Source organism: Magallana gigas, chromosome 1, assembly GCF_963853765.1.
Source record: "Magallana gigas chromosome 1, xbMagGiga1.1, whole genome shotgun sequence".
Classification (NCBI taxonomy): Eukaryota; Metazoa; Mollusca; class Bivalvia; order Ostreida; family Ostreidae; genus Magallana; species Magallana gigas.
In genome coordinates, this window is record NC_088853.1 from 8,597,124 (window position 1) to 8,622,138 (window position 25,015).

At 33.9% G+C, this 25,015-nt stretch overlaps 2 protein-coding genes across 6 annotated transcripts; both read left to right on the plus strand.

The window, feature by feature from the left end:
• Nucleotides 1-10,356: 10,356 nt before the first annotated feature.
• On the plus strand, nt 10,357-12,764 carry LOC105323550 (uncharacterized; the record flags this gene model as incomplete). The annotated part of the gene is made up of 2 exons (XM_066084979.1): nt 10,357-10,622; nt 11,079-12,764. A coding segment is annotated over exon 2 (1,035 nt), but the record flags the coding sequence as incomplete, so codon positions are not given.
• A 3-nt stretch (nt 12,765-12,767) lies between these two features.
• On the plus strand, nt 12,768-17,240 carry LOC105349201 (retrovirus-related Pol polyprotein from transposon 17.6). 5 transcript variants are annotated; one of them, XR_010713140.1, is made up of 3 exons: nt 12,768-13,168; nt 15,945-16,405; nt 16,862-17,240. XR_010713140.1 is itself a non-coding variant. In XM_066082196.1 (3 exons), the coding sequence occupies exons 1-3, from the start codon at nt 13,501-13,503 to the stop codon at nt 16,905-16,907; spliced, it is 2,181 nt and encodes a 726-aa protein (XP_065938268.1). In that variant the 5' UTR covers nt 13,482-13,500; the 3' UTR covers nt 16,908-17,240. The 5 variants fall into 5 exon arrangements, 3 of the variants coding, with proteins under 3 accessions (XP_065938268.1, XP_065938264.1, XP_065938270.1); XM_066082196.1 differs by lacking the exons at nt 12,768-13,168; nt 15,945-16,405 and adding exons at nt 13,482-15,468; nt 15,685-15,851; XM_066082198.1 differs by lacking the exons at nt 12,768-13,168; nt 15,945-16,405 and adding exons at nt 13,487-13,801; nt 14,234-15,851.
• Nucleotides 17,241-25,015: the final 7,775 nt, after the last annotated feature.

Sequence of the window (25,015 nt, forward strand, 5' to 3'; positions counted from 1 at the left end):
CAATTTTTCATAACGCGCTAACGCGGGTTATTCAATTTGTATGCACACACCCTTGCAAGTATAAGACCACATCTTTCAAAAAAAAAATGATTCAATGCTTAATTATTCAGAGATGTTTGTACGGCCTGAATGTAAGTAGCGTGGGAAATCTGTCAAGCCCTGTAGACAATCACTAATGCTTATTGTGTTACATCTGTTTAGAAATGAAAATGCACTAGTCCAACAAATATGCAGATTATTGTTTCAAACAACTGTTCAATTAATAAATGATGCTACATTATTTTGGAGAAGAGCAACGCGTATTTCATAACATTTCATTTTTCTATTAAAATTGCATACTCACGTATATGCAATTTCTAAAATAAACAAGACATTCTTAAGAACCTGGTAGTATTTTTTGTGCCAGTTTAAATACTTATATTTGTTTTGTGAAGAATGTTTTTGATATTGTGGGAAAGCCTTTAAACAATTCTTTCTTTACAAAAAAGTGTTATCTACGAATTAGGGTCACAGATGTTACACGGAATGCAGTCAAGTATATTGTTGTGGTATTTTGTTCCCATCTGATATTACTCTATCAGTCAAAGGGAAGGCGCCACATTTCTTTACGAGTTCGAGCGTCGCTTTTATATGCAAAATGTACATAAAACGCAACTAAAGCAAACTTCACGATAAGAATCATTATCTTCTTTTGACTGGTGAATTAATATATTTACGTTCGTAGACAGTATTGTGTTTGGTTGTATATTTTTTTCTCTTTTATTTTAAAGGGGGGGGGACAGGTGGTAAAAATAACTAAACATACAAATGTTTTCCAACTACGTGTGTTTCTTTATTAACGTATACAAGCATGATAAGAATAAAAAAAGGTTTCATTATGATTGCATGTGTAGAGACGAATGGTTCCGCCATAAACTTTTTCTATCTAAATATTAGCAAATAAAACGAGCGTATCTAGGAAAAAAGACGAAAGAAATGCCGTTAATGCGTTCAATTATTACATATTGTTTGTATAAAGATTCGAACGATTTAATTTGTTAATCAAACTTCATCAAATTGTGAAGTTTAACAAAAAGTCTTTCTAAAGAACTTATCGCTATGAAAATTTCATTTTTTTTATAGACAATTACATTATGTGCGGACGCTTTTATTAACGTTCAACTAAGCAAAGTCGTTGAATTTATTCATATCACCAATAATTCTGATAAGTATCTCCGATCTTTTGGATTTGGGTCGTGATGAATTAATTTAACTTCGTTATAGTACAAACAATTTTAGAAAACTATCTGTTTTTTGAAAATAAACTTAGATCTGAGTATTTAAAAACTTCATGTGTATTTTTTTTATCGTACCTACTATGATAGATGTATGTACTAAGCATGCTTAATACCTTATGTTATTAATGTTATTCTGCTGTTTCTTTTTATTGTTTTTTCCCACAAATTTTGCAGCCTTTTTCTCAAAGATTTTTGACTGATTGCTTTGAAACTTTCAGGGTATGTAGATAATGTTAAGGTCTAAAAAAAGTTTTTTCAAATTTTTAAAATTCACTTCCGGTTATAAGTTGTTGCCCTTTAATTGAAATTTGGGTTGTCTTTTGTCAGAGTTGATCTCGGGAACTACAGATAATAGGTGCATGGAATTCGGCGAAAGTGAAGCTAACGTTTTGTAGTTGTGCTAGCATGAAAGTTTTGGTTAATTTCTTTTTTAGTTTTTTTTAACTATTTGTCGCCAAAGTTTAAGGTTTTTTTCGGGGAGGAAATTTTGTTGCTTTTTGTATTATAACTTTTAAACTAAAAATATTTTGTTAAAACATATACGAGAAAAGTTGTTTAGAATAACAATAGCTTTCAGATGAAATAAAGATATTGAATTAGTTTAAATTGTTTTTTGCATGTCATTTTGTCTAAGAAATGGTAATTCTCTACCTTGCAGTTTTTGTCAACAACAATACGACTCGAGCTTTGTTTACACAACAACTAATTCTTACATCTGTATCTCGCTTGTAACTTGAATTTAACATTCAATATTTTGGTCAATCATTTAAAATGCACCAGTTAACCATTTTATACCTAAACAATAAAAAAAAAATGTTGGATCTTAAATTGCGTCTAAGTCCCTTTAAGAATCTGCCAGTTAGAACCAAGATATATCTAAAAGATTATAAGAAGGTGCGCTACCCCTCCTTAAAGATGTTAGCTCCTGAAATACAAATCGATTAAAAGTGGTGTTTAACTTCAAAAGGGTATCTGAAATGTCCAGAGGATGTATTTTAAATACGCCGTAAAATCTTCGGCATAAACTATAAGAGAAATAGGGGAAATATCTTTTTAATAACAGGTCCCGTGTCAGAATTGCAATATCATGATAGCTGAGACGTCTCTAACGCGTTGTCGAGATTTGACGACCTACTTGATGCTGAAATTTAAAAGTTACACTCTATACAGAACTTTCTGAACAATAAACTGAGATTAGTTACGCGGCAATTAATTGGCAAAATTTTGGTATTAACGGCAATCTAAAATAAGACTTTAAGATTCTGTAAAATTTATTATCTTGATTTTCTTGAAGGTTTTTTTTTTAAGTCTCGTCACTTGCTAAATCATGCAATCAGATACATCTTCATTGTAAGAACAAAGCTTTGAAGGCCGACTGAAAAGCGTTTGTACAGATTTAAAACAAGTACATTTTTGAAAACAGATCAGCTGAGTTTTTCCCAAACAAGGTCAGGAGGTTGTTTACGCTTTATGAACAGAACATTTTAAGCTATTATAGATAAACAGACATGCATAGATTATTTTTGATTTATTCCGAGATAAAACAAGCACTACGCTGTATAATGATAATTAGCACATAACGTCGTTTCAGCTGTTGATGTGCGGGGCTTTTTTGGTTCTCTTTTTTTTTTTTTAAATTTCATTATATGTAAAGTAATTTGCCCTGAGGAATAGACTGATCGTATTTGTGATAATTGAATGTTACATGCTGAAAATTTTATTTGTTTTTTGTAAATATTTTAGTCACTTTAAACCATAAGAAGTAAGTTTGAGACTTAAGTTTTGAATGGTAAAAGAAATGCCAATGTACAACGTTTATATTTAATTTTTATGCAGTGGGCCATTTACAAAAAGTATTTGGTTTAGCGATGGACTACTTTGAATCAATCTGTTTTATCAAACAATTGTTAAGAAATGTCTTTTACTTTAACATTTACGGATATATAGAAAAAACATATAATATATATTATAAAAATACCTGTGCTTTTAATATACAGTTTTTAAAACCTTGCAAAATTTATAATTTGCGAACCTTAATGAATATTAAATGTCTTTTATATTTTAACAAAATATAAATACACAAAAGAACAATTTAAAAAGTATATCTATCTATCTATCTATCTATCTATCTATCTATCTATCTATCTATCTATCTATCTATCTATCTATCTATCTATCTCTCTATCTATCTATCTATCTATCTATCTATCTATCTATCTATCTATCTATCTATCTATCTATCTATCTATCTATCTATCTATTGTTGATTGTCAATACACTTTCACTGATTAATTATTTGTGCAAAAATATGTATATGTTTTGGGAGAAGAATATCACATTTATGAAATAAAAAACACCAACATTTTATTAAGAACAAGGTGACTTTGTGAAACTGTAACACAGATTCATATCAAATAAAAGCATTTATAGATTGTAATCTTAATCTTTATAATACGATACTTCTTTTGTTAGTCATACGGTCTGGTAAAAATAATAATTTATAATACAATAAACATGTTAACTATCATATCATATAACTAAACTAGGACAAAATTTGATACCAATACACGACGCAAAATATATCATGTGTCTAATTTATTGCGTATGGGTCGTAATTTAAGACATCTTCTTGACTTTTGAAATGTATGGAATGCAATTATAATGACCAGGTGTTTAGATGTTATTTTATATTTGATAAAGGGTGCGATTCTATTTCCCACGTTTATCATTTAAGTTTACAACTAGAAAAACACACAATATTACAAAGTATGACATTTACTCAAAATGAAAAATCTTCACTGAGGGATAAGCTACGAAATTCATCTCACTGTACTAATATTGTTCACTTTCAAAAACTTAATTAATCACGCTCTTGCTGATAAAGTGCCATACAAAAAAAGTTTACAGCTGTGCAAAAAAATAGTTTTAGCATCAAAATGTGATAATGTATAGACTGTTTTAACCAATAAGTATACTTTTGATTATCAAAATTTATATTTTGCAAGAGAAAAAACAAAGTCATTCAGCAATTTTTATTTCGTGTTTCTATTATTTGTTTTATCAATACTCATGACACTTCTCAATTCTATAGGCAAGCTACGACATTCGTCAAGACAGCGAGTGTGCTAACATTTGATATCGAACACTCTCGAAACCAGATCAATAGGCTTTTAAACAATGCCACAAGGTCGTAAAGCTCTGACTGATATACCTGTGATTTACAGCCACCTTTAACTAAACTCTCAGTTGACTGAATGGCTGAACAATGTCATCTTGTGTGGCATATTGACGATTTCCCTCATTTGTGATCTAAGACTCCCGTTTTGTTTCTCATCGTCATTAAAAGAAACTGTATACGCAATGGTGTCATCATTTAAACCCAGGACTGATGACTTATAAAATGATATGCATTAACAAAGTTTGTGTGTTCAGAATGTTAAATTTCTGTTGAATTGCTAAACTTTACATATGAACATGTAATAATTGAACGAAAATATATCTCTTTGAAAACAATGGCTGAAGGGTATACCATTATCAGAGACAATTTGCTATTCAATTTTGAAAACACGACCCGAATGGAAGGTCTTGGCTATTAAACTCAAGTTGTTCTTTTCATTACTAGTGACCCCCCCTCCACCCATTGCATTGTATACATTTATAAAACTATTATTCTGGTCGCTGTACAACACTACGGAAAGTGCAATTCCTCAGCGGACCAAACAAAATAGTTAAAAAGTAAGGTCACAATTTCTATTTTAAGATTTTAATGTGAACAATGGTTAACTGTCACGATATAAGTGATGTGTTTCCATTATCAAAAAAGAAACTGTGACAGGCCTCTTTTAAGATACCTAATAATGTATGAATGTTTCTTCTTTTGATAATTTCGCAAATATTCTTTCAGACTAGTCTGCTACATGTTACCATAATTGTTTTAATATTAGTAGGGTTGTATTTAATTTCAATGAGGAATGGAATTATTATCACCTCATTCTAGTTCATTTATTAAATTTGGCAGATATGAGATTACCTGCACATGTATTTTCTGCACAGAATAGGGAGGAATTCGCTTGCAGTTACTTTTTTTTTATTTCTAAACTTGGTTAAAAATGCGTTTTGGGTGATGGTTGATACCTTAAGGTAATGATAGCTAGTGCTAGTTTTAAACTAATTACATGAATGGCTAATTAACTTTCCCTCCAGAGAAGTTAATACGACCTCATTTTATGTAACGTGGGAAAGCTGCATTATTAGCCAAAAGCTGTAAACGTGTATCTGTTAATTATGTTAAAAAAAAATCTGTTTAGAAATGAAAATGTACCAGGCTTACAATTATGTCATTTGTTGTGTAAAGAAAAACGTTTAATTCATAAATATTGAAATATTGCAACAGTAATATGAAGAAAATAAAACAATGCGCACTTAAAAACTGTTCAACTGTATGTTTATCTTAATTCTGAATTATTCTGAAAAACCAGGCATTTTGCAGACCTTTTTGGTACCAGGTTAAATAGTAAATTACTGTTTTGTTAAGAATGTTTAAGAATTAAGAATATTTAAGAAAAGCCTTCAAAAGAAAATGTTCTATGTACAAATAACATTTGCGATTACAGATGTAATACCTAATACAAAAAGACGACAAGGAAGATGGGTATAATGTTGATAAATTATGTTACCATTCTACGTCATCAGTCACATGATAGGCGTCGCATTTTTTATAACAACCTTTCATATCAATATTTAAGTGAATCTTACATGGGTTTTATATTTTTTTGTTTGCTCACTTGTAAAGGGGGAAGAGGGGAGGGTGGTAAAATGACTTAACATTATGACATACAAGTGTTTTGTTAAGTTCTTTATTAACGAATTCAAATAAATTTTGAATCAAAGAGGTTTCATTTTGATTGCATATGCAGAGACAAATGATTATATCATAAACAATATCTAACGTAAGAAATTCAGTGGGCGATACTACAAAGATGTACTGTTGACAGATGAGCAGTTTTGTTTTAGAAATATCTTGTTTTAATTGAGACATTTTGAAATATCGGATTTGAATTGTGAAGGACTGTCGTGAAAAAGGCGATGGTCCACGCGCCACCCATTGTTGTCATTGAAATGTACCTCAATCTCATCATTATATAGATTATATTTAGCACTTTAACATAAGTTCATATGTCGACCCCCCCCCCTCCCCCTCCCACTAAATCCTTTCAATAAGAGTTGATTTACCGTTCATCTTGTTTAATTTGTGTATTTCATAAAATGTTTTTATTAACGACAAAAAAGAAAAGAAAAGAAAAATGCACTCTGTGATAGAGAAATGTAAAAAAAAAAATCACATATCAAATATTTTATTTACATATTTACAGATCTATAATTTAATAATACATATTGTTTTTATAAAGATGCGAACAGTTAAAATTTGTATAGCAAACTTCTTTAAATTAAAAGGTTGACAAAAATTCTTCGGGAAACATTGTAATTTTGTCAAGGACAATAGATATAAGTAGAAATGTTTTAATTAACGTTCAATTAAGCTAAATCACCTAACTTATACATATCAACAAAATGAATTGATGTCAGTTCTTTCAACCTATAATTTTGATGTCGCCCCGCGTCTTAAGGATTTGGGTCGTGATGAATTAAATCAATGTTTTGGAAGTACACACACAATGAAATAAACAAAGTAGGGGCATATCTGTATTTGGCAAATAAAGTAAGATCACTCTATTTAATTACACTTGTGGTTATAATGCACGAATCAGTTATAACTAATATATTATCTTTTTTGAGTCAATTAAGCATTTGATTATCACATTTTTATGGTATGTTATTGATATGTAAACCCATGAGACGAATGTCTCGCGAAAATGAAGAGTTTGAGTATCCACCATCAGTATGATCAGCCAATGAAGGCAACATTTTGCCGTAGGTTCCCCATCAGGTATATACTTTTCTTTGTTTTGGTGGTAGGACAATAGCGACTTCTGAAGTCACCTGCTTCCCCTTCATATTGTTACAGTTATACCAATTATACCACATTTATCAGTGCAGCAAAATTTGTTGAAGATATTACGTACGGTCAGAGTCAGCATGTATCTATTTATGATATGCACCCAGATAACAAAGACATGTCACTAGGTACTTTGAATAGCTGAAATCAACAGGGATGTTTTAGATCAGTGGGAATGAGATAAAATAAATACCTTATATGTGAATTTAACTACACTTGTTTTCTATTCATACTAGCGAAATAATGTATACGGTTTCACTTCAGAGGCATATGGATTGAGGACATCTGAAGTATCATGACTGAATATTTTGTTTTATTATAGGTAAATAAAATGGGAAAAACGTAAAGTTTTGTGTTGTGTATTCTTCAGCAAATACATATACTTGTTGTTATACGTCCTGTTTATCTGCACAGCTTTAGATTAGCAGATATGATTGACAAATGTTATTGATGCAACGTATGCTTGTATGCCTTATCTTATAAAGAAGATATAAGATATAAATAACTAACTTAAAATCCGTATCGGGATGAGCAATATAAGAATTACGGTCAAAATGTATCCCTGGATGTACGATCAGTTTCTTTTAATGTCTGTTGTAGAAAAAAATCATATCTGTTTGACAAACATTTATTAAGACGTTCCATGCTATTGACTTGATATTATACAAAACTTACATTTTTAGATAATACTTGTATAATGATAATCGGATGAATTTAAAAAAAAAAATCAAATTCAAACTACCAGTAATCTAAATGAAAACATGGAATATCAGAAATTCAATGTTTAAAATTGATTACCTAATTTATGATATATTTGAAAATAAAATTAATTGATCAGATATAGGGATACAAAGAAGTACTGAAACGTTCCAGTTCTTTGCATTTTTATTTGAAGGCAATGTATTCGATAAACCTAAAGTAAAGATAAGTTGATTCATGGTCGGATAAATTATTTGTTGTAAGATAAACAAACCCTCTTAACGCTACAATAAGAAGCAATATATATCTTTAACACAAACAAGTCAATTATTCTTTGAGAGAAAAAAGTTGATGTAAAAGAATGAAGCAGTAATCAGACAATTTAAGCGATGAATAAATATTCAAACTTAAAGCTAGTAGCCGAAAGCCAAATTATTATCCAACTGATCTTTCCAAAAAAGTTTGGTTATTATGGTTTTGGTCTGTTTGTCATTCAAGGAAGAAGAGCACAAAGCAAAATTAACAATTAATAATTATATTAAAGAGTCTGACAGATTAATACAATCATGAAAAAAAAATTCGTTTTACAGTAAAACTCGGTTACTGCGAAGTCCTTGGGAACAATTGATTTACTTCTTTATATCCGTAATTCGTTATATCCGTATAACGAATTCTTTATAATAACTATAACAAATTCATTATACACATTGTTTATTTTCAACCAGACTAAACTTTGGTTTATTGAGGCTTAAAATAAAAATACATTACTTTGATACCTTAATAATAGGATTGTGAATTGAAAAAATTATTTGAAAATAAATTCATTCAAAATATCATTTTAAATGGAAGTGCGAACTTTTTAATTTGTTAAGAAATTCGTTATAAAAGTGTTAGATTTCGTTATCATTCACTACTATGGGACTCAAAATCAGTTTGCTATATTCGCAAAATCGTTGTATTCGAATCCGTTATGACCGTAAAAGTTTGCAAAATTTGAATAGAATTTTACCGGGGACTTAAAAAAACATCGCTTTATCCGAGAATTCGCTACCTCTGTGTTCGTACCAAATGCGTTCTACTGTTGTTCTCATTCGTAGTGAAATTAATAATTTTAAAATAACTATTTTACAGATTAGGTCTTCTGTGATCGATTAAAATTAACTTATCCTCATGAGAATGAAAGCTATACCGTTGCACCTCAACATAAATTAATATATCATTATATGCAAAAAAATTAAAACGCCCGTGTACCGTAATAATATATATTTAATTAACACGTTATCAGTTTCCGGATTAAATCTTATTTATTGTCATTTGGTTTTTGATACATAGTCCTTAAGTGACAAAAGAAAAGAAATGTATGACAATTTGAGATCGGAGAAAGCGAAAATATCAACACATTAGACATTGTTTTATTTTTTTACCTTTTAGGTCTATAAGTCTTGTTCTAATAAATCTATTACAAAACATTTGTTCACAATTTGGTTTGATTAAGATGAAACTAATTTTAATATTTTAAAAATAACTTGATTTGGTTATGATGTTTACAAGTACTTTTTAAAAACAGTAATCGGCATGTATGGGACCAAAGATGATGCTTGTGTCATTGTCAACAATTGTATACAAATGTATGGATGCTCTAGTTCGCATTTGGATAAGCTAAATTATTTTTTTATTATTGTCATCAAGGTGTAGTAATATAACCCTTTCACTACCGAGATGGTCCACTTCGCACGGAAACATTTTGCTATTGTGGACAAAATCAAAATAAAAAGATGCAATTTATCATTTTTAAATTCTGAAAGTTTTGTTTTTTAAAGCCTATTCCATGAATTGCCAATTTTCGTAGATTGCTTAATTTTTACAGGTTTGTGGGGATGTAATCTCGTGTATTATATTATACCTATAAAATGAAGTAGACTTTATAAACCTTATTTATTTATTCGTAGAGGTTGTTAATTTGTGGATGGACAGTACCCACTAACTCCACGAGAATTGAGCCACCACGAAATATAATGATTTCACAGTATTTTTAAAATTTGGCTGATATAAGATTGCATAAAATATCTGCATAGAATAGGAAGGAAATAGCATGCAATTACTTTCTGATTTGTAAACTTTGCGGCTTAAAATGATGTTTCAGTGATGGTTTATACTTTGAGTTAATAAAAGTTAATAAAAGCTTGTTTTAAACTAGTTGCATAACTGTTCAATTAACTATATTAACATTTACTTTCTTTCACTTATCAAATTGCATTGATTTATTTGAGTGATTGATATTCACGCATAACACAGAAGACCAAATCACCAAATCTGGTGCGTATGAATAGTCTTCCTTTAGTATTTCTCGAAGAACATGACTGTCACAATCAATAGATTTATTCATTCTTACTATTTTCCTATAGGGTACCTCTGATTTTTATTCTATGTTCATATCCTTTTTGGTGCCTCAATTTTATCAATTCAGGTATTGGTCAATATTGGACTTTACTCGGACTGTTCTATTTGTTTACTATGATGCTATAAATACCCATGTTTTGGTCAGTGAGCCGGGGTCCATTAGCACGCACTGCAGTAGTAACACAATGTATAGCTAAGTGTATTTTTTACGGTAACCATCTCCATTAGGGGTAAGTTCGTTTTTCCTTATACTTTAGTCTTGTTTGTAATATTTAAGACTTTAGGTAAATGTTCTTATACGTGTTCGATAGTATTTTCGTGTTAACGTTTTACATACTTGTTTATTTACCGTAGAGTTATGGTGCGTTTGTGTGACAAGCGTGGTTTGCTAGTTTATTTGTGAGTTTCTATTTCGTAGTCTTATACGGCGTTATTGGTCATACATTGACTGTTTTGTGATGTTATGGGGTCTTATACACTTAACTTTATTGCATGTTAAGAGGTCTTATACGCTTAACTGTGACTGTGTTTGATACGTTAAGGGGTCTGATACACTTAACGGTTTTTCACAGCGAGTATTGTTCGGTGTGATTGTATGGCGTGCAGTTGCGGTAATTAGGTAAATAAGTATATTGTGAAAGTGAAACGTTTAATTGAAAATATTGTTATTTATATATAATTAAAAGGTTCCAGCAAGGCTCCAGCAATGTCCCAGTGATGATTCGGCCATAGTCACCAGTGTTCCGGTATTGAACATCTTACCACCCGTGCAACCTCCTTCGAGTATTCACTTACTACGCTGGAAGCCGGTGGACGGAAGCCGTCATCTTAGGACGTGGTACCGAAGGAGGACACATTGGAGGAACACTGGAGGGACACTGCTGTCCAATATACCACCATAGGACATTGACGAATCAGATATTAGAAACATTTTTTTTTGTTAATATTTTGTGTGTGCGTGAATGTGTATATTTGTAAATTTATTGATTTTATATATAGATAAAGATTGTAAATACTTATTGTTGTTTTCATTGCTTGACTGGTTAGACACACGACGGCTGTCGTGACAAATTGGTGTCAGAAGTGGGATAATTATGTCTAATCAGTCAGCAAATAATGGTCATTTTGTTTTTGTCAATTAGTTTTTGAAGTGTCTAATATGATTTTTTTTCATTTAAGGTAGCTAGAAATTGTATGGAACCCCGGTGGAGAACGGTTACCGTTGCCTTGTGTATGGTTATATTTTTCCTTTGAGTGTTTAGAGGATAAGTACATTTTTGTTTAAAATAATTATTAGCATTTGATTGTGTAGTTGATATATTTTTGAGTATATTAAGATGGACCAACCAACGTTACAAGAATTAACGGAACACGGACAGAAAATGGAACTCAAGGGATCAGATGTCCAGAAGTTCATACGAGATCAGCAAGCACACTATCGGGAGTTACGAGCTGCAGAGAGAGAACGAGAAAAGGAAGCGAGGGAGTACGAGTTGAAGAAGCAGACTCTAGAGATGGATAGAATTAAGATGCAGGAAGAACAAGGTAAAACGGAGCTTGAGAGTAAGTACCGTGCTACTATTTTTCATTTAGAGCAACAGTTGAAAGAGACAAAGGTTGATATTGCAAGTTCTTCATCTGCTAAAATTCCTAAGATGCCATTTTTTGACGAAGTTAAAGATGACATAGATTCTTACCTTCGGCGGTTCGAGCGGTATGCAGAGGCACAGAAGTGGAAACCAGATACATGGGCAGTCAATCTCAGCGCACTGTTACGTGGTCGAGCACTCGATGTCTATGCTTTGCTGCCTCAGGAACAAGCTCTCAACTATGATGCTCTGAAAACATCGCTGTTGAAACGATTTGAGAGAACAGAGGACGGATTTCGTCAACGATTTCGTATGTGTCGACCTGAATCAGGTGAGACTTTCTCTCAATTTTCTGTTCGTCTTGGAAGTTATTTAAATAGATGGATAGAACTTGGTAGAGTGCCTAATACCTTCGACGGATTGTATGATCTTGTGCTTCGGGATCAATTCCTTTCAATGTGCAACAGAGATTTATTATTGTTTTTGAAAGAACGTATACCCAAAGACATTGATGAAATGTGTAGGCTAGCTGATCAATATAAAGAGGCCCGTCATGTTAATATTTTGTCGTTAGTACATTCTGGCAGGAAAGAGTCTACTACTGAACTAAGGAACGGATCACCAAATATACAGAGAGACCAGAAGGAACAGAAAAGTACGAAAGATGCAGCAACAACAGAAAAACAGGTACGCTGTTACAAATGTTCAAAGATAGGACATGCTTCATTCCAGTGTCCACAGCAACGTTCACGACCTAGAGAAGATTCGCGGAGCGGACATCCCGGTAAATGTTCAGCATTTACTTCCGTAACTACGACAACGTCTGTCTCGAGTCCAAAGACTGATGATTTAGTTAGTACATCTTCTTGCAATGTGACAGCTGCTTTAGAGAACATGCCTTCTTGTGATGGTAGACTAAATGAACATTCAGTTAGTGTGTTAAGAGACACGGGTTGTAACGGTGTAGTGGTTCGTAAAGACTTGATTTGTGATTCGCAGTTGACTGGCAAGTGTCGAGAGTGTGTTCTTGCAGATGGATCCAAGATAAAAGTACCAGTTGCGTGCGTGAGTATTGATACACCTTACTTTATAGGAGAAGTTGAAGCATGGTGTTTAAAGAACCCTTTGTACGATGTTATCATAGGAAATATTCCAGACGCAAGAGATCCAAAAGATCCAGATATGAGGTGGAGTCCAAGTACCGCCAATGCACTGTTAACTAGACAACAAGCTCGCCATGTAGGTAAAAAGACTAAACCAATTTGTGTTCCAGATATTATTGATTCTAGCGCGAGTCCAGCCGACATATTACGAGAACAAGAAGAAGATGCTACTCTGGAAAAGATCCGTGGTTAAGTGGGAAAGGATACAGATGCGGACGCCAAAGTTCATTTTATAAGAAAGAAAGGTATGATATATCGAACTTTTCAATCGTCTAATGTTGAAAATGGCAAAAAGCTCACACAGTTAATTTAAGAAATTCAGGACGAAAGTCTTAGCCCTCGCACACGAAGCTCCGATGTCAGGACACCTAGGCATTAGCAGAACGATTGACATAGTATTAGCAGAATTCTACTGGCCGGGAGTGCAATCAGATGTGAGGCGATTTTGTCAGTCATGCGACATTTGTCAGAGGACAACTCCAAAAGGTAGGACTACAAAAGTACCTTTGGGTAAGATGCCATTAATTGATGAACCTTTTAAACGTGTTGCTGTAGATCTGGTCGGCCCTATTCAACCAGCAACGGACCGAGGGAACCGGTACATCTTAACCCTGGTAGACTTTGCTTCACGATACCCAGAGGCAGTGGCGCTAAAAGGTATAGAAGCTGAAAGAGTTGCAGAGGCTCTTGTTGAAATCTTTTGTAGACTTGGAGTACCTGTCGAGATGTTAACTGATATGGGCAGCCAGTTTACTTCGGAGCTGATGGCCGAGACAGGTCGTCTACTTTCATTTCGACAACTGACGACAACACCGTACCACCCCATGTGCAACGGTTTGGTCGAGCGTTTTAACGGCACGCTGAAGCAGATGCTGAGACGACTCTGTGCTGAGCGCCCTAAGGACTGGGAGAGATATTTGTCTGCAGCGCTGTTTGCCTATCGTGACACCACCCAAGAAAGTCTCGGATTTTCACCTTTTGAATTGGTTTATGGTCACACCGTCAGAGGTCCAATGCGGATTCTTCGTGAGCTATGGACAAAAGAGGTAACAGATCCTGATATTAAAACAACTTATCAATATGTTGTAGATTTAAAAGATCGTCTTCAGTCAACCTGTGAGTTAGCTAAAGAGAATCTGGAGAGATCGTCACGGAGATATCGCACCTACTACAACAAACGGGCGAGACAGCGAGACATGAAAGAAGGCGAGAAAGTTCTTGTGTTGCTTCCTACCGCTAGCAACAAGTTACTGATGCAGTGGAGAGGACCTTACATAATAGTCCAGAAGGTAGGGAGTGTAGATTACAAGATTGATGTAGACGGAAAGCTTAAGACATTCCATGCTAACATGCTGAAGCGATATGTTGATAGACAGGATGATGACAATATTAGCAGAGACATTGTAGGAGTAGCAGTTATCGATGTAGAGAACGACAGCTCAACAGATGACAGTGATTTAAATGACTCTCCGTCACATTTGAATCCGGAAGGTCCAGAGAATGTCAACATCAGTGATGAACTTGGTGAGAGAGAAACGCGTGACATTAAAACTTTGCTTTGTAAATATTCTGATGTTCTTACAGATGCTCCAGGACTGACTACTTTAGCGAAACATGAAATCAGATTGACCAGTGAAAAGCCTGTACGCACAAAGCCATATCCATTACCCTTTACTTCACGTGAAACTGTATGCGAAGAGGTCAGGAGAATGCTAGAAACAGGGATCATCGAACCATCGACAAGTCCTTATACATCGCCGATTGTTATAGTCAAGAAGAAGGACGGCTCCAATAGATTCTGCATAGATTTTAGAGCAATTAACAGAATAACAGTGTTTGATGCAGAGACGATTCCGTGTGCGGACGATATATTCGTGCAGTTGGCAGGCAGTAAGTACGTGTCAAAATTTGATCTCTGTAAAGGTTATTGGCAATTACCTCTTGAAGAAACGTCAAAGTGCATAACAGCTTTCCAGACACCACTTGGACTGTTTCAGTTCAAGGTTATGCCGTTTGGTCTGGTCAACGCGTCAGCCAGTTTCAGCCGTTTAATGAGAAAACTATTAGAAGGTATGCAGTTCATTGACAACTTTATAGATGATGTTATAATATATACCAAGTCATTTCAGGAACATCTGCAGATTGTGGAGGAGTTTTTAGAAAGACTGCGCGCTGCAAACTTAACTGCGAAGCCAAGTAAGTGCTATATTGGGTTTCAAAGTTTAGAGTGTTTGGGACATATAGCAGGAGAGGAGAAACTTCTTCCAGTACCAGAGAAAGTCGCAGCTATTCAGGAGTTTTCACCACCTACCTCTAAGAAACAGGTTAGGTCATTTTTGGGACTAGTTGGTTTCTATAGAAGATTTATACCTAACTTTTCAGCTATTGCAGCCCCGCTGACAGATTTGACACGGAAAGGACAGCCTAACAAGTGTATCTGGGGACAGCCGCAGGAAAATGCATTTACATCGCTGAAGTACGCACTCATGGTAACACCTGTGTTAAAATTACCCGATATTAGTAAACCATTTATATTGCAGACAGATGCGTCAGATGCAGGTGTTGGTGCAGTGTTGTTGCAAGAGGAAGATGGAGTGAAGAAACCGGTTTTCTACGCTAGTCAGAAGCTGAAGTCGCACCAGTTATCCTACTCTACGATCGAGAAGGAATGTTATGCTATAGTCTGGGCGGTCCAGAAGTTCCAAAGGTATTAATATGGAAAAGAGTTCCTACTGGAGACCGACCACCAACCTCTGGTTTATCTAAGCCACGCCAAGGTATCTAATGCTCGTTTAATGAGGTGGGCATTGTTATTGCAACCATACAGATTCCGGATCGTCGCAATTAAAGGTTCTGAGAACGTCGGTGCAGACTGTCTAAGTAGACTGTAAATATGTTGCAGTACATTTTGTGTATATTTTATTGACATTTTTTTTTTACTGATTGTGTTTTTTTTCAAAAGTTTATAAAACTTTCTTGGATAGGGAGATATTGTCACAATCAAAAGATTTATTCATTCTTACTATTTTCCTATGGGGTACCTCTGATTTTTATTCTATGTTCATATCCTTTTTGGTGCCTCAATTTTATCAATTCAGGTATTGGTCAATATTGGACTTTACTCGGACTGTTCTATTTGTTTACTATGATGCTATAAATACCCATGTTTTGGTCAGTGAGCCGGGGTCCATTAGCACGCACTGCAGTAGTAACACAATGTATAGCTAAGTGTATTTTTTACGGTAACCATCTCCATTAGGGGTAAGTTCGTTTTTCCTTATACTTTAGTCTTGTTTGTAATATTTAAGACTTTATGTAACTGTTCTTATACGTGTTCGATAGTATTTTCGTGTTAACGTTTTACATACTTGTTTATTTACCGTAGAGTTATGGTGCGTTTGTGTGACAAGCGTGGTTTGCTAGTTTATTTGTGAGTTTCTATTTCGTAGTCTTATACGGCGTTATTGGTCATACATTGACTGTTTTGTGATGTTAAGGGGTCTTATACACTTAACTTTATTGCATGTTAAGAGGTCTTATACGCTTAACTGTGACTGTGTTTGATACGTTAAGGGGTCTGATACACTTAACGGTTTTTCACAGCGAGTATTGTTCGGTGTGATTGTATGGCGTGCAGTTGCGGTAATTAGGTAAATAAGTATATTGTGAAAGTGAAACGTTTAATTGAAAATATTGTTATTTATATATAATTAAAAGGTTCCAGCAAGGCTCCAGCAATGTCCCAGTGATGATTCGGCCATAGTCACCAGTGTTCCGGTATTGAACATCTTACCACCCGTGCAACCTCCTTCGAGTATTCACTTACTACGCTGGAAGCCGGTGGACGGAAGCCGTCATCTTAGGACGTGGTACCGAAGGAGGACACATTGGAGGAACACTGGAGGGACACTGCTGTCCAATATACCACCATAGGACATTGACGAATCAGATATTAGAAACATTTTTTTTTTGTTAATATTTTGGGTGTGCGTGAATGTGTATATTTGTAAATTTATTGATTTTATATATAGATAAAGATTGTAAATACTTATTGTTGTTTTCATTGCTTGACTGGTTAGACACACGACGGCTGTCGTGACAATGACTGACTCTACTCGCGACTTCAAGCTAGATCACGATACGATATTATACTTACACTACTTAATATTTTCTGGATGTAAACATATTTTAACAGTAAAATAAATTCAGTTGATTAATTTCTTAGTATACCAAAAGTACATTCATCAAATTACAGAATGGAAAATAAAAGTTCTCTTAGACGTTATCAAATCTCTGTGCCCTATTTTTATCAACATGTTCCGGCTAAGGCAGATATTTTTTTTAAAAAATAAATCATGTTTTCGGAAAGAGAATAAATGTAAAAACCAAAACACGTAAATATAAGCATTGAATTATTAATTTTTGAAAGATGTGGTCTCAAACTGCAATGGTGTGTGCAAACAATTTTTCATAACGCGCTAACGCGGGTTATTCAATTTGTATGCACACACCCTTGCAAGTATAAAACCACATCTTTCAAAAATAATGATTCAATGCTTAATTATTCAGGTAAGTTTGTACGACCTGAATTTAAGTAGCGTGGGAAATCTGTCAAGCCCTGTAGACAATCACTAATGCTTATTGTGTTACATCTGTTTAGAAATGAAAATGTACTAGTCTAACAAATATGCAGTTTATTGTTTCAAACAACTGTTCAATTAATAAATGATGCTACATTATTTTGGAGAAGAGCAACGCGTATTTTAAAACATTTCATTTTTCTGCTAAAATTGCATACTCACGTATATGCAATTTCTAAAATAAACAAGATATTCTAAAGAACCTGGTAGTACTTTTTGTGCCAGTTTAAATACTTGAATATTTGTTTTGTTAAGAATGTTATTGAAATAGTGGGCAAGTCTTGAAAAATCTTTCTTTAAAAAAAAATATTATATACGATTTAGGGTCACAGATGTTACACGGAATGCAGTCGGGTAAAATGTTGTGGTATTTTGTTCCCATTTGATGTTACCTGTATACGACACAGTTAAGTCGCAACATTGAAACCCCCAGCCTTTTATATCAATGTTACCGTAATTCTAGCGTCGCTTTTATATGTAAAATATACGTAAAACGCAACTAAAGCAAACTTTAATATAAGAATCATCATCTTCTTTTGAACTGGTGAGTTAATATATTTACATTCGTAGCCAGTATTGAGTTCGGTTGTATATTTTCCCCTATGATTTTAGGGGGGGGGGGGTGGCCGGGGAGGGGGGGGGGGGTAAGGATATTTTAACATACAAGTGTTTCATAACTACATGTATTTCAGTATTAACGTATTTCAGCATGACAATAAAAAGGTTTCATTATGATTGCATTTGTAAAGACAAATGATTCCATCATAAACTTTGTTTATCTGTATTAGCAAATAAAACAAAAAAATCGAGTGTATCTAGAAAAAAAGGAAGAAAAATGCGTTAAGTTAATACAAATTGTTTGTATAAACACAGGATGAACCACTGCCATTCAGTCAATTAAATGTTAGCTGAATGGTCTGCAAGGGTGACAGAATGGCTATAGGTGACAGCTATGCCATACAACCACCTTTCAGTAATCATTCAGTCACATTTCAGTTGACTGAATGGCAGAGAATCATCCTGTGAAAGATTCGAAAAAAAGCTGATTAATACTAGTTTAGCTAAAAATGGTTATTAAGGTAAATGAATTGTTTCGAGGTAAATACGCCTTAAAATGTTTGACATAAAGTACATGACATTTTGTTAACTTGTGGTCCCGTGTTTAAGTTGCACTTTCAAGATACCATGCACCTGTGTATGGAGTTGAAAAAGACTTGGCAACCAATTTGCAGCAGGTATGCTGAGAATCAAAACAAATAAACTTTTTAAACAAAACAAACTTTAAATCAAAAGAACGAGATCATTTGCGGTGTCTGTACAGACTATTATGCTAGCATTACAAACCTTTGATAAGTTGATAGTGTAAAATTGATTAATTCAAGTTCTTAAAGTTTTGTTTTTGATATACAAAATTAAACTGTTCCAAAAAATTAAAAATAACCCCTAAATATGGTTGATAAAAGTGTGTGGCAAAAAAAATGCACACTCCGCCTCCCGTGTCAGAATTGCTCTATTTGTAACCACGATACCTGACACTTTCCAATTCTATTGAAAATGCGTTGACGGTCGAGTGGACAGCAACTATGCTAAGATATAAAAAGACAGACTATTCAAACAAGATCTTTTTTAGTCCCCTAACGGTTTTTACCGGAGGGGACTATAGCTTTCCTCTGCGTCCGTCCATCCGTCTGTCCTTCCTTCCGTCCGTCCGTCCGTCTGTCTGTCCGTCTATCCGTCCGTCTGTCTGTCCCACTTCAGTTTTCCACACTTTTTTATGCGTTTGAGGAATAATATGAGATTTGCTGATTTAGCTTCAAAATATAAAACTACAGATCAAGTATACACTTTTGTAGCATCTGCTTGACATAATTTTCCAGAAAATTAATTTTTTATATTCCAATTTTTTATTGTTCGGGTTCGATATTCAACATAACAGCACATTGTTTTCACAATTTCCACAACCCGGTAGGGGACGTGTATTGCTTATGCAATACTCTCAGAATGCTTGTTATACCTGCACCTTCTAAAGAAAGTTCGGGTATATTGTTGTTACTCTGTTCCGTCCGTCCGTCCGTCCGTCCGTCTGTCACGTTTTACTTTCTCAAACTGCTCTTACATCTTATAAACCAACAATCTGAACTCTTAAAGTTTGATTTTGGGTGTCATGTTGTTTTGTAAAAAGGTTTCCAAAATTCTCTGGTATAAACAATGGGGTCAAACAATTGGTAAAAAATGACGTTTTTTCACAAAAAACCTTCTTCTTTGAACTCCTCCTACATTTTCAACAGTAGACAAATCATCTCTTGGAATATGTTTTAGGGTATCCTATAGATGCGCAATAAGGTTTCGGAATTTTCAATTTTGTCCTGGTGGTCAATTAATTGCTAAAAAATGACGTTTTTTTAACCAAAAAAAAAACTGGTTTCAAAAACGTCATTTTCTTTTTGCAGTAGCAAAATGATCTTCTAGATGTGATTGGGGGTGTCATATTGAAGTGTGATTAGGTTCCAGAATTTTTTTTTTATTAAGGGGATCAGTGGGCAACAAAAAATGACGTTTTTTTTTACCAAAAAAGTATGGTTCCCAGAACTCCTCTTACAACTTTTGATGTAGCTACGTCATCTCTTGGGATATAATTAGGGCTGTCCTATAGATGTACAATAAGATTTTAAAAAGCTAAATGTCATCCAGGGAGTCAAATAGTAGCAAACAATTGACGTTTATCACTCAAAAAAACCATAAATTCCAAAACTCCTCTTATGATTTAATGGATAGACACATCATATCTTGGGATATGATAGGGACTGTTCTAAAGATGTGCAGTAAGGTTTTAAAAATTTAAATTTCATCCAGGGAGTCAAAAAGTAGCAGAAAATTAACGTTTATCACTTAAAAAAACATAGATCCAAGAACTTCTTTTATGATTTAATGGAAAGACACATCATATTTTGGGATATGATAGGAACTGTTCCATAGATCAATGTAGATGTGCATTACTGTTTTGAAAAATTAAATTTAACCCTGAGGCCCATTACCTACATATCTATTGATGCCCTTTAAGGATCAAGAATATATATGGTTAAGGGGTGGGGATCTCAACCGTTTTTGAGATATTCGTGTACTTCCTGTTCCAGGGGGGGGGGGGGGTCATGACCATCCCCGGGGCCAATGACCTACATATCGTTTGATGCCCCTTGGCACAAGGAACAAGAACATATATGTTTAAGGGTGGGGATCTCAACTGTTTTGAAGATATTAAGGGACTTACTGTTTGAGGGGGTCAGGACCAACATAACATTTGATGCCCTTTGACATCAGAAACATGAATATATATGGTCTAGGGGTCATGATTATAACAGTTTCTGGGATATATGGTAATTTCAAATTCCTGGGGGTGGGGATGATCCCAGGGGCAGATCTAATAAACCCTAAATATTGCCAGTAACAGTCAATATATGATTATGAAAACCCTATATTATTATCTTTGTCCATTTTTAAGTTACCAATTAAAATAGAGTCTACGATTCTTCCTACAAGGTTCAATGTTAGACCCCACACCCTTTTGACACCCGTTAGGGTCATGACTTACATGCCATAATGATCTGATACGCCATGACCTAAGGAGGAATAATATCTTTGGATAAAGGTGGGGATCTCAATGGTTTTTAGCTCACCTGAGCTGAAAGCTCAAGTGAGCTATTCTGATCACATTTTGTCCGTCGTCCGTCTGTCCGTCTGTCTGTCCGTCCGTCTGTAAACTTTTTACATTTTGAACTTCTTCTCTAAAACCGCTAATCCAATTTCAACCAAATTTGGCACAAAGCATCCTTATGGGAGGGCGAATATTAATTGCAGAAATAAAAGTCCGATCTGTATTCAAAGCAGAGAAAACCTTGAAACTGTAGAAAAAGGAGGGGAGCATTTTTAAAGATCATCTTCTCAAGAACTACCGAGGCAAATTCAACGTAGTTTAGCCTAAATTATCCTTATGGGAAGGAAAATATAAATTGCAAAAATTAAGAGCTAATTCTGTTTCAAATCTCAGTTATTACGAAAAAAATAATAAAGGAAAGGCGTGTTTCAGATTCGCGTTCGGCATCCGGTAAAATAGGTAGGCAAGACTTGGTCTGGGAAAAACAAAAGATTGGCAGTTATTAATCTGCCAATCTCATTTAAATTTCAGGATAATTGATTGACCAGTATATTTGTATTCGCTGTAAATATTGTGCAAAATAATGCTTATTTGGAATTGACGATTGTCGATCTGCCACGGATTTTATTTTACCACGGCCCGGGTTTGCATACCCATTTTACCAAGACTCGTATTCCATACTTCTAAAACGAGGTTCTTTGTTTAAAGCATGACATTATACGAAAAAGGGTCGATCTGACTATGATGAATTTGCTTGTTGTGCGACAGTTTGCATATGAAGGGAAATTTTTGAAACATGCAAAGTATATTGGTGCCGATTTTGTGAAGTAAATTGAGGCTAAATATTTCAATGCGTTGACAGTTTTCACACATGACGTTGGTGTTAGCTTGTTCTGATATTCGTTTCGTTTTCATTATTTATGCTTTGTAACCTGGGAACTATCGTCTGTATTTCGTATTTTTACGTATCAAATCAGAGACTTCGGTAAATCAAACAGTTAACTGTTTACCTGCGCAAATTATGCAAAACCTTATGTATAAAAAAAGTACTGAAATACAATCAGGGACGTATATACGTCCCTGATACAATTCATTCTATCGGTAATTCGGCAGTATCTTTTGCGTAATGGTAGATTAATGCAATAGGTTTTGCTGAGATGCTCGGCATTTTCTCGAGTTTATTCAGTTTAAATAGAGTTTGATATCGCTGACGGAAATATGTAGGTATATACATGTATATATATGATTCATTTCGAAAAAATAAATTGTGTTCCTTATTTGCTATAGTGCATGTTTCTTGTGTTTAATTGTTTACAATTTCTATTTACTAACCATATTTGAGTGTTAAGCAAGTTATAAGCAAGATACAGAGATTTGCTCACAATTCTATGTTTGTACACAGATCATTAAAACTAAACATTACAAAAGTAAAAAGTTTGTCAATATTTATTAAGAAAATTTTCATAGTCTGTTCTTCCAGAAACCAACTTTAACAACTAATTGTATTGTAAACTTAACCTTTTTTTGTCATTATTACTCCTACTGTACATGTGATCCTGGACTGTGTTTATGTACATTCGCATAAACTGATTTTGAACCTCAAATACCAGTGAACTGGTCTTGAGTGAATAAAAGAATTGAAAATCTTAGACCATTCTTTTTTTTCCATTTTAAATGCTGAATAGAAAATACCAAGTTAAAAATCTTCAGGTGAATGTAATAAACTCATGTGAATAAAATATGGCTCAAACCTAGGCGAACTGTAAGCTCTGTATCTTGCTTATAATTCTACGATCGACGCTGAAATTGTGGTTGAACATTAGAAATTCTATATGAATTAGAGTATGTTAAATACTTATAAAAACAAAAGAATGATATTCTGTATATACCTACTCTCTGGGGCTCCCTCTTTATACAATAAATAATGTGAAATTTACATCAATTTGGATAGTTTTTCAAACACGAGTAAATAAAAACGACATCTTTAAAACAGTTTCCATAGTTCTGACACATTTCTGTTGCGGGGTTAAAGTAATTATTGCTATTCCTAAGAAAATATCACAGCGAAAAATTACCTGGTTTGTACGCGAGGTAAATAACAGTCATTTAATTATAATGGAGAAGACAAATTAAATTTTTGAATGTTTTAAATTTGAGCACATTGAGGTACAATTTTCTTCTTCACATCTATACATGTAGTATTTTTTAAATAAAATACAATAACTATTATTTTTTTTAAAAAAATACAATAACCTGTAAGTAGTTGATTAAAAAAATGTACCTATATGCTCTCATATATTTTGATCGCTTTACAAAGGAGGGGGAGGGGGGGGGGGGGGCAGAACGAATATATATAGGGAATTGGAAGTTAACAACTTAACAGTGTACACCTACCAAATGTTTAGTTTCATATCTTGCGAAGGATTTTCTTATTCTGGTAAAAAATAGTATCTCATGAAGGTACAATGTCAAAGATAACGTGTATGCAAAAATAAGTGTAAAATTCGAATACTTGACAATATTTATTTTTTGTTATTCTACCGAGGGACCATATGGCACAATATCTTTTGAACGCCCATTGTTGATTAGGTGAGCGATGTGGCCCCATGGGCCTCTTGTAATGATATTTGATAATTTCAGGAAGAGCACTTGGGATCATGACCTACATACCATCTGAAATGCCTTGAACAAAGAAACAAGAATATAATATGTACATGATATGTGATTCAATTTAAGAACCCAGATATAGATCAATCATCTATGTTTTGTAATACTTCCTATGTATATATACATTCATTAGTTTCTGTTTTGTTCTATACTATTTATGTTCATGACTGTAGTATGGCTTAGTCTTATTCTAAATTACATTAAAACAAAATTGTCAAATATATGAATTGGAACCTCCACCCCCAAACAAACTCAAATATAAACCATCCCTCCCCCCCCCCCTTAATTGTCGAATGATTTATCAAATCAAAATATAATTTGGGTGTCTAAAAACTTTTATAAACTGGTAAAAAATGTTATTCTTAAAAAAAAAAAATTACATAACACCTTGCATAATTGACAAATGATCTATTGAGATATGATCAGAGGTCCTATTTCTACCTTGGGATCAATAACTAGTACTCATTGACAAGTTAAAATTAATAATTCAAATTATAAATGTTTATACTCCGCATCCCACCCCCCCCCCCCATTCTACCTATTTCTTAAGATCCAGTCTTCTTAATACATTCTTACATGTGTGCAGTAGCAAATTTTAAATCATTTCTTGATTGCTTTTTCTTTCCTGATGCACATTAACATCTTGATATTGCTTAAATCTATTTTTAAGATTTAAATACAAAATGTTATATGCATGTGTATTCGCCTATTTGGGGCAATTGCAAAGTCTCCTAAACAAAGCAGTGACATCATTAGGCTAGGAATTACCCACATGGATCAAACACAACTGTAACATATGAATATAAGATAAAATACTTTATTGGGAGTTGATTTTAATCAACTCTCCTATGCATTTACTCAGGCAAAGCGAGTTTAAGACAACACCTAGGGGTCATTAATGTAATTTACACC

Coding starts and splice junctions, on each gene's coding strand:
- LOC105349201 (XM_066082192.1), top strand. CDS start 13,501: ATGTCAGGACACCTAGGCATTAGCAGAACGATTGACATAGTATTAGCA. Junction 15,852..16,861: donor GCGGTCCAGAAGTTCCAAAG/GTATTAATATGG, acceptor TATAATTAAAAG/GTTCCAGCAAGGCTCCAGCA.